Source organism: Nanorana parkeri, unplaced genomic scaffold, assembly GCF_000935625.1.
Source record: "Nanorana parkeri isolate BGI_ZX_2015 unplaced genomic scaffold, ASM93562v1 scaffold652, whole genome shotgun sequence".
NCBI classification, from domain to species: Eukaryota; Metazoa; Chordata; class Amphibia; order Anura; family Dicroglossidae; genus Nanorana; species Nanorana parkeri.
Genome location: NW_017306920.1, coordinates 796,244 through 807,138, shown reverse-complemented (window position 1 = coordinate 807,138; position 10,895 = coordinate 796,244). Strand labels below are relative to the sequence as shown.

The 10,895-nt window shown below is 45.4% G+C and overlaps 1 protein-coding gene across 1 annotated transcript in view; it reads left to right on the top strand.

Annotated features, from left to right (window-relative positions):
* UVRAG (UV radiation resistance associated) overlaps window positions 1-10,895 on the top strand; it is a 93,884-nt gene that overhangs the window by 58,433 nt on the left and 24,556 nt on the right. Inside the window, exon 12 of the mRNA XM_018563315.1 lies at window positions 4,256-4,421. Coding sequence (XP_018418817.1) covers window positions 4,256-4,421 — 166 coding nt within the window. The remainder of the gene's footprint in view (window positions 1-4,255; window positions 4,422-10,895) is intronic.

The window sequence follows — 10,895 nt, the reverse complement described above, 5'->3', positions numbered from 1 at the left end:
AGTGTTGGCCCCCTTCCTGATTTTTCATTGTTTTACACCTTTGTCACACTTTAATGTTTCAGATCATCAAACAAATTTAAATATTAGTCAAAGATGACAGAAGTAAACACAACATGCAGTTTTTAAAGGAAAGTTTTTTTTATTATTAAGGGAAAACAAAATCCAAACCCACATGGCCCTGTGTGGAAAAAGTGTTAAATGAGCATTAGACCCTTAGTGTAAGGCAGCGGTTCTCAACGTGGGGGTCGTGACCCCGTGGGGGGTCGAATGACTATCTGCCAGGGGTCGCCTTGCAGCCCCGGGAAAGGTCTGCTCTGTGGTAAGGGTCGTGGCACTTGAAAGGTTGAGAACCGCTGAAATAGAGGATTTGTTGTCTCCTTTAAGCAGTGGTTCTCAAACTGTGGGTCGCTGTGTGTCGCTGTGTGTCCTCCTCAGCCCTCTCCTAGCGCAGCAGTGTCAGTTCTCCCGCCACGCCGCCAGATGTCGCTGCAGCAGCCGCGTCATCCCTAAATGTTACCATTGGGGGTCACCACAACTTGGCAAATGTTACCGAGGGGTCCCGGCCCTAGAAAGGTTGAGAACCACTGGTGTAAGGGATGAGAAGGGTGGTGGATGCCCAATCATTCTTTTTATAAGCTGCCTGGAGTTCAGTTTTAATTCCAGAGAAAGATATTTTGTTATTAACATAAATCATAGCAAATTGTAGCATTTTATCCCATAGAAAGGGGCCATAACATTTCCAGAATGATTAAGCTGCAAAATTAGACAAGGACGGGAAACCTTTTTTTTTTTTTCGCTCGAACAGCCGGGGGCTTGTTCCATTTACAGCCGTAAGTACAACTATGGTCACAGTTTAAAGAAGGTCTCCAGGTTTTTAAAAAAAATCAACCCTTGGAGTGGGCCCCCCCTGCACTGCCAGGGTTAACTGCTCAGTTCGGTCGCGGGGCAAAAATAAAGATATTTTCACCTAATCCTTGGTCCTGTGGCAGCGACCACTCCACTTCCATAATCACTGGGGCTCTGTGCAATGCAGGCAGGACATGGCTGGTGAGAGACCCCTCTTGTTAGCCATGATCTACCTGCATTGCAGGCAGGGTGCTGTACATAGCTCCCTGAAAGCTGTGGTGCTGAATCTCCACGATGGAACAAACTGAAATCCATTGAATATAAGGGAATGGGCAACGACAGTAGGGTCTCATTCACACAGAGGTGCACAGCCGTACATCCGGGAGGGACAGATGCTGCGTGCAGCTGCCTGACAGGACATGGCTGCCTGCGTCTACACGTCAACCAAGTCCTGCACATCCATAGAGCTATGGATGCATGCCCTTGGATGCAGACAGTCTGCAACTGTGTGAATGAGACCTATGGCTGTGGAGGGAAAAGCTAGACAATGCTGAAATGAAATGGGCTCTTTATGACTTGCTGCAGCTTCCGATGCACATTATGAGAAGATTGCAGTGTGCAGTGAAATCGGAGTAAGTAATTTCAGTCCAGGAGGAGAGGCGGCGGTCCAACTGTTTAAATGTCACGTACCTGGTAAGAGACCGGAAGGTGAGGAGGCTTCTCTTGCGACTCGTGTCCCTCTGCCCCCGGAGGTGAGGACAGAAGCAGACGGACAGTGAGGAGCACAAGTGCCACGGATGGGGACGTCCCGATGCAGGGGACGTCCCGATGGGGTGTAGTCCGCAAGTCGGAGGTCCACCGAGCAGATGGTTAGGAAGCAGGAACAGGAGGCAGGAGTGAGGTCAGGGAAGCCAGAGGTCAGAGCCAGCCGGGCAGCAGAGTACAAAAATCAGGAGGCATAGTCCAGAAACAGGCCAACGTCAGGGACAGGCATCAATCCAAATAGCAAGTCCAAAACAATCCGGGTCAGGCAGATCACAGGAATAAAACGGGAACAAGCACACAGGATCACAAGCTGAAAAGACCATCAGCAAAGGGGCAGGCTCGTTCTTGTATGGTGAGCTTAAAGTAGTATTATGATCTGGGCGTTTTTTACCTTAATGCATTCTTTGCATTAGGGTAAAAACAGCCCAGCACCTTTTTTCCACCCCAGTCCCCCACCCCCCCACATTTACCTGTCAGCTGCGCTTTTCCCGCCACCGGTCCCGAAGCGATCCTCCGTACCCCGAAGTTCCGGGTTGTGGGGGAGGATACTGAGGCAGAGGAGCCTCAGTAAGCTCCTCCTGCCATCAATCAAAGAGGGAAGGGGGCATGGCATGTGACAGGGCTGTGTGTGTCTATGGACGCACACAGCCGCTGCGGGCACGGTTGCCTCCATTAGAACGATGGTGGCACCCGTGCGGGGGAAGAGCATGGCGGGGACACACTAGAAAACGAGGCAAGAAGTACTTTTAAAGAAAAAACACATCATCCTCCAGCAAAGGAGGGTCTCAAAAGAGAAATAAAAAAAAAATGGCTTTATCACTTTAATCCATATAACAGAATCACTTTCTGTGCGACGGCCGTTGCACATGTTTCCGCGCACTTCCGGGTTGCGCGCGCCTGCACACAATGGCGCGTTTTCCAGCCACATGGAGATCAGGCTTGCGTGCAGCCGCAATTTTGCCCTTACAGTAAAACTGAAGGGAAGACCGGAGTTCAGCTTTAAACAGGATGAGGCTTACAAAGATGAATTGAGAGCTGTACATAGTCAAAAACACCAGCTTGCAACACTTGGCTTAAAATGGCCATTTATCATTTTGTGCATTATGGACAGCTTCTGGTTACAGGCTCGATTTTTGCTTATTTGACTAATAGTATCCATTTTCCTTCCTTCATATTTGAGTCTAGTATTATGTGTTATTGTACAGTGTGTTCCAGAACAGCTTGCTTAGCTACATTATTAATGACAGCATGAGATTTCTCGGCTCTTTCTCTACTTAGTGGCTCGGTGTCCTGCAGAGCGGTGTGTAAGTAGTGAAATGGAGCCTAGAATATGTTTTAGTTTTTGGTTTCTCTTCCCTCCCAAAGTTAGGTTTCTGCAGGCTATGATCCCGCATGTTTGATGTATTTAATCCTTTCATGGGCAGAGGTCACCGATGCCTGATGCCCAGAGCAAATCTAGAAACGGCATTGATCGGCACAAGGGACTTTATCCAACAGTGTTGTTTCTTCTTCATCATAAATGATTGAATATAAGAAGAGAGACCCCTGTTGAAAAAGGTCCCCTGTGCTGATCCTAAAGCTTGCCAAAATTCAAGCAGCCTCGAGTCCTGCTGAATTTCGAGCATTGTATGTCCCAGTAAGCAGCCCTCCGTTTGGCAAAAGTCACTTTTTTTTCATCGACTTTGATTGATCGAGATGGGCTGAACATTGCAGCCAATCAGCTGTTTGGATATTGCTGGCCATACAATACCCAGCAATATTGTACGTTAATTGATATTGGCATACAATACCCATAATTGTTGGGTGCCAACAAACTGCCGGCAGTCAGAATGCAATAGCCCAGCAGGGGAGAGTCCCCCATTAAAGCGACATCAAAGGATGATCCCCCCCCCCCAATGTTAGTGTCAGGACTTACCTTAAATCATGCCTCTTAATCCGATCATCGTCTTCTTTAGTGTAGTTTTCAGCTGTCCCTCCAGCGCTGGTCTCCGATCCAGAGCTGACTCCTCTGCCCTCCTCTCCTCTGATGTCCCACGGAGTCTGGCAAGGTGCACGCTGCTCCATAGACTTACCCTGTGTCTCTCCGCATCTCCCGGCTGAACTTCTGAAGTGCGCATGCTCCCGCCCCAAAGATCCTTTGCGTCCACCCGAGACTCTGATGGGAGCGCACAGCGAAGACACAGGTAAGTTTTTTTTGTTTTTGTTTTTTAAGTTTTTGCATATATCTATTGCTTGCTAGCAGTAGATATATCCACAAACACGCTGAGGGTTTAATAACCCTTAAAGCCAAAGCTTCTTGCACTGTTATCAGTTAGAATTGTTCCCAGTTCTCACTGTGGATGACTGAACACTTCCCCCTAGGTTGTAGAGCTAAGGAGAGGTGGATGTGTTCTGTAGTCCTAAAACACTTGCTGTCCTAGGGTGATGATGCTGCTCCTCCATAGAAAAAAGTACAGTGAGTGTTGTCACTCTAGGGCCAGGAAGGTTTCTTCTGGAAAGGCTCGCCAGGTAAGAAAAAAGAAAGAAAAACAAGATCACTAATGCAGCCACCGTATCCAAGGGCTGTCCAGCTGCAATTTGTATTCAATTTCTGTTGGATTAAGATGAACTTTACATCTTTAATGGGTTATTAATTTGCTTGCAGCAAAGGATGATGGCAGTGTGGCTGTTGCATTGGGTTACACAGCTCACCTAGTATCCATGATCTCCTTCTTCCTGCAAGTACCGCTGAGGTATCCCATCCTGCACAAGGGATCAAGGTCTGCAATCAAAGACAATATCAATGATAAGCTCACAGAGAAGGAGAGAGAGTAAGTAGAGACTGAAACCTACCTTACGTGTTTATTTACAGTAAGTAGTCATCTTTTCCATGTCTGTTATAATTGGGAACATTTTGTGATAAAGTGAAACTCTTCTAAAGACGAAAAAAAGTCCTAGGTTTCGGGGAAATTAAAAAAAATTAAATATTCTAAATATTCTGTACATCTCTGCAATACATTCCCCAATGTTTTATCCCTTTTAAAAAATGCTGTATGTACAGAAAATTCCTGTTTGAGCTGACTGCACAGTGCCTTTACCAACCAGCGTTATCGTCCCTGCCTGCTGGACTACAAAAACTAATACCTACCCCCACCCCAATCTGTTTGACTCCACATACATACATTCATTTATTTTCCATAAGAACAGCACTGCTTTCTTAACTCTTAAGAGCCTGCCTGCACAGGCGCTACCAGAAATGAAATCTTGAGGATTGATAGGTCCCTTTCCTGAAGTGTATTTATATAGCGCTGACAATTTACGCAGCGCTTTACATAGTTTCACATTCACATCAGTCCCTACCCTCAAGGATCTTATAATCTAAGGTCACTATCTCACATGCATGCATACATACAGAGCCAATATAAACTGCAGCCAATTAACCTACCAGCATGTCTTTGCTTGTGTGGGTTTCCTCTAGGTACTCCGGTTTCCTCCCACATGCCACAAGGAGAACATGCAAACTCCATGCAGATAGTGTCCGGTCAGGGACAACGTTATGTGCATGTGGGCTTCCCTGGTAGCCTTTGGGAATGCTCATTCATCCCTGCAGAAGTTTAGAGGCTAAGAACATGCCCTAAAGCAATGGTAGCTAAACTTCGGCCCTCCAGCTGTGGTGATGCTGTCAATCCCATCATGCATCTGTCTGAAAGTCGTGCCTGTTGCTGTCAGAGTCTTGCAATGCCTTATGGGACTTGTAGTTGCACAATAGCTGGGGGGCCTGAGTCTGCCTACCCTTGCTCTAAAGGATGCTATACACACCTCCTGTGCCCATATGCTACCTCACTCTGGAACCTTAACTCCAGTAGGTCCCATCGCACTCCTGACTGGATAAAACCCTCAAGTATCAGGTGGGTGCTCAGGTGACTGCAGATGCCTCTGTGAATCAGTAAATATGTAGTAGATCACTCACACTCCAACTTGTCAAGTTGGAGTGCAAGTGATTTTCTACTACATAATCACTCTGGAACCTGTCGCAATGTCTGCTCAATGTGGGTGAAACGACGTGGCTTGCTTGGTGGTGCCCTTGTTCACCTTTTAATAACTGTAGAGACAATGGTTAGCACTCACTACTGTCCAGAGCAGTTCAAAACCTGCACATTGCATTAAGGCAGCCAATTTGAATGAAAGGGCTGCCAGTGCACCGCAACAAACTGAAAAACGCACATGCACTATTGTCCCCCATCCTATGTGTACATCATCACACCATCATCTGGGAATAAATATAGTGAACGTTGCTCCCATCAACATAATCTGTTTATCATACGCAGCATGGGGGCAGACACCTCATGGAGGTAAGGCGTTGTTTGAATTTGTGTGATTGGAGCTAGCAGGTGTGTTTAAGCCTCCCAGAGAGAGGTGTTAAAACCGCATTGTATGTGGCAGACAATAGATGTCTCAGCCTTCTGCCTTTTATACAAGCTTGGCTTCTCTATCTTAACATAAATGGCTTCTTTCACACCTCTTTTGAACCAGTCCTCCTCCTCGTCTAGGATCTGTACTTGACTGTCTTAAAAGGAGTGACCTTTTACCTTAAGGCGTAGGTAGACCGCTGAATTCTCGTTTCAAGGGCAAACAGCAAATTACCTGAGACATAATGAAGATACTTTCCGGACCCATATGGATTCTGCACTCTAGGTATTGCTAGTTGGAACCATTGTATGGCCAGGCATGCAAGAAACCCACCATGAGAAAAATGTGCAGCCTGCTGGCCTGGTGACCTACTCCTAAAAGTGATAGTTACCGCTCTATTACGCTGGTCCTCTGGATTGAGCACTTTAAGACACAGACTGGCAACGAGTGTGCAGATCAAAAGCTCTCACTTATCTTTCTGCATATTTGTTCCAGGGCAGTAAGTCAAAGTATTAAAGCCAGAGACAGTCAGGCAGCTTTGCAGGAGCAGGCCCGCAATAACAATAACGGATTTCCTCAAATTGAATTGTACGTGAAATGGAGCCCCTTAGCGGCACAGGTTTCCTTTTAAACCCTTCTACAAATCCGTGAGCCTTTAATGATCTTTTTATCGACAAACTTCAGAACTTTTCCATCGCTGGAAACGTCCCAGCCGCTTAAGTCCATCTGCTTGTAAACATACTTCCATTTGTTCTTCTTGCATAGCAAGTTCTGAACCCTTCAAAAAGAAAAAAAAAAACAATTACAGAAAGAGGAGCGCGGTCTGCCAAGCTATGAAAATTGCTTCACTTTTCAGTGATTTGATAATCGCTTTAATATGCTGAGATTTCAATGATGTTTTTATAGAGCAACACTTTGTCAAATAAGGAGGCAAGCAGCTGGAAATATGAAAAATTTGGGGGTTTATAGGGCCCAGGTCTTTGTGCAGAAAGTTCTCGAATCACCTCATGCAGTTGTTAAACCGGGCCGGATTGTGAGAACTTTGCAGGAGTAGTGTTAATGCGGCAATTTGCGGAATGTCGGTCATTTATTGCCCCCGTATATATGTGAAGATTGAGTAATTCCTTTCAGTACACATCAGAAACGTAATTAGTAGGTTAGCATGTGAATTCCAGATGTTAAGTAGCAAGTACATCGTTACAAGTGCCAATAAAAACTAAAGCCCAACTCCAGCCAAAACCATTTTTTCTCTCTTTAGATCTTTTTTTCCCCCCTATTGTTGGAAAGGGTAAGGCCCGCTCACACAGCCAATCCGATCGGATCTGCCTTTTCGATTTTCAAGTGGACTCAATCGGATGCCAATGTAAGTCAATAGCAGCAGCGTGTAAACGGTCGGGCGTCTGTTTACACCCGGTTACCCCGAACTCAGGCCAGGATCAGAGAAACAAACAGAACAGTGTTCTGTTTCTCTGGACCGGATCGGGGGTAACCTAATGTCAACGGACACATGTTTAGTGACATCCGATTCCCCATAGACTTACACTTTATTGACAAAAGTATTGGGACACACCTCCAAATCATTGTATTCAGTAGTTCCGTGAAATTTCCTTGCTCCTAAATATTCCGCGGTCACCTGTTAGTGGTATTATAACAAAGTGGAAGCAACTGGGAACAACGGCAACTCAGCCACGAAGTGGTAGGCCACGTAAAATGACAGTGCGGGGTCAGCGCATGCTGAAGATGCGGCAAAGGGCAGAGCCAACTCAATACTGAACCCTACGGACTAAGACTGGGATGCCTTTAAAGTTTATGTGCGTGTAAAGGCACATAAAAAATTTCCTCTATTGCAAGATAGAGGGAAAAGAAAAACTGTACGGACATGGTTCCGTACTGCTGTGATCAGGTGAGGATCCGTGCATGGATCCTGTCCTGATCAGCCAATGTGAAAGGGGCCTTAGACGCTGTTTGGATTTAATTGTTGTCTTTGTACTCGTTCGGGTGATTTCCCCACTTTCTGTAATGTCATCAAAACAGGAAATTAGGTGAAATCTCAACATGGACGCAGATGGCAGAAGTAAGAGCCTGATGTAGGCTTAAGTCTATTTCCTGACCCAACGACACCACGGCAAAAGATGAGTGAAGGTGGTGGAGTCACCTGAACTGCAGAAAAAAGAACTGAAGTGTTTTTGGTGATCCCTACATCTTTGCTTGAAAGATTCCCCATTCCCCAAGAGGTCTCTTCTCTCACATTTTCATTGGATTTAAAGCTGAAGTTGAATCTACTTTTATTTTTCCTTTGCTTGTCCACCCGCCCTTCCTATCACTACGCTAATAAAAGTATTAAATAAAACAAGGGTGAGCAAATCTGGCCCTCCAGCTGTGCTTTAACTACAAATCCCAACATGCCTCTGGGAGTCATGCTTGTAACCGTCAGTCTTGCAATGACTCATGGGACTCGTAGTTCCACAACAGCTGGAGGGCCGGAGTTGCCCACCTCTGAAATAAAATCTTTCCATTCAATCACATACCTTATTTTAGCCCCAGTGATATCATCACCTAGTCTTTTTGAATTTGTATGCAATGCAGGCAGGTCATGGCTGGTAGAAGGGGCCAGCGGGTGCTTTATATCACTTCCTGAAAACGGGAAGCTGTGGTAATGCCCACAGGTGATGCTGAGCCTCCATGAACTGAAATCCAATGAATGAAAGAAGTGCATCAAACAGTAGGACTGGGGAGGAAAGAGCAAGAACAGGAGTGGGCCAACCCCGGCCCCTCCGGCTGTGGTGAAATTACGAATCCCATCATGCATTTGCCTTGAGTCATGCCTGTGGCTGTCAGAATCTTTCAAGGCCTAATGGGATTTGTAGTTCCGCAACAGCTGGAGGGTCGGAGTTTGCCCACCCATTAGCTAGATGGTGCTGGACGTCCTCCAGCCAGGAAATGAGTTGGGCTCTATATGACTTGGTGCAGCTTCTAATGCACATTATGAGAAGCTCCGAGTGATATCGAAGTCATTCGTTTTAAATACAAGAGAGGACGCTGTACAACTGTGCAAGTCTGAAGGTAGGGCCAGAGGTCGGCTTTACCCATTGAAGCTGAACATTAACAACCTCCAATTGGAACATTTTACCTGTAAATAAAATAGTACTTACCCTTCCTGCTTCCCATGCAACAAAACTCCTCAAGGGTTAATAGTGTTTAAGGATTTCAACAGAGACGTTGCTACGGTATATAGCCAAATCAGAATGTTTCTTAAAGGGGCACTATCACTAAAAATCCAAGTGGAAATAAAGAAGTTACCTGTAAAGATGGTATATACCTCTCCTGCTGCCCGAGCTGCCGAACACCACTGTGGTGAAAAGGCATCAGAAACTTGTGGGTTTTTTTTCCAGTAATTCCTTCCAATGACCCCTACAGGAGAAACCATTAAAGTGACACAGACATCGGGAGTAAAATCTTAAAAATGCATTCAAGTGTCATAACTATTACCAAAAATGTATCTTATTTGTGTATCACTCGGCTGCAGATCAAATAATCTCTGAATTGGTGCTGACACTGTCCTTCCTTCTGGAGGGGGGCTACTTTTCCTCCCCATGGTCCCTTTGTGTGTTGTAAAGTAGCCACCGCTCCAGGCTCACTCCTGTGATGGACTACAATCTCATGTTTAGTTTACTCATTTGTACTGAGATTGTAGTCCATCACGGGAGCGAGTTTGGAATGGTGACTACTTTACAACACACACAGGGTCCATGGGGAACAAAAGTAGCCACCCTCCAGAAGGAAGGACAGTGTCGGCACTAATTTAGAGATGGTTTGAGGATCTACAGCCGAGTGATACACAAATAAGATAACATTTTGTCAATAGTTATGGCACTTGAATGTATTTTTAAGATTTCACTCCTAAGGTTAGGCCTCGTTCACACCAGGTGCAGTGCGTTCTGGCCAGAACGCACCGCTTCACATTGCGACCGGATCATTTTTTTGTGGGTAAGAGGGGGCGTGGCAGGCCATTGAGGTGAATGGCACCGTAGCCACGCCCCGGCTGCAGGGGATCACAGGGCACATATATCTGCGGTCCGGTCCGATCAAAATAGTGCTTTTAGCATTTTTATCGGCCCCTCCTGCCCCACAAAAAAGAGAGCCGGTCGCAATGCCTTTGGGTTGTGAGGCAGTGCGTTCTGGCTAGAATCCGGCCGGAACGCACTGCATCTGGTGTGAACGAGGCCTTAGTGTCACTTTAACATTTGTGCAGATGCGTCCCTTGTCTCGCTGCAAAACATTTGTATGTAACTGGAAAACCTCTGTATAGAATATCTGATAAACGTTCTATTGTGTTTTGATGGCTTCCAATATGTGCAGATTTGGCCTTTTTTTTTTTTTCTTTTGTTAGCTGAGCTTTAATCAAGCATGTGCATTTCATCAAGCGAGAAAAATCTTTCCCAAAAATGATTAATTATTCTGAAAATGGCTTTATGTGTATAGACGGTCTTCAAAGCCCCATGTTTTTATTAAAGCTATGGTATTATGCTTGGCTCTTGCTTGGAGACCTTTTTTTTTTTTTTCTTAAACTCTTTACAAATATCTGAGCAAGCAAATGTGACTCGCCTTTGACATCTCTCCAGAATGTTTGAATTGACATTAATGGGCAATTGCAAAGCGCAATTGAGATTTACAATTTTAGTCTACACTTTACATTTTTTTAAACTGAAGTCTGCGGCAAAAGTAGCGTTTGACAAATGTTGGAAATGTAGTTCTATTTTTAATCTGTCACTTAAGAACTTACAGATGAGTCACAAATCCTAAATATTATATGTAGGCTTTTAGACATTTAAAGCTGGAGTTTCACCTGCTTATGCTTTGCCTTCCCTGTTTCCTCCCCCCCCCCCCCCCCCCCC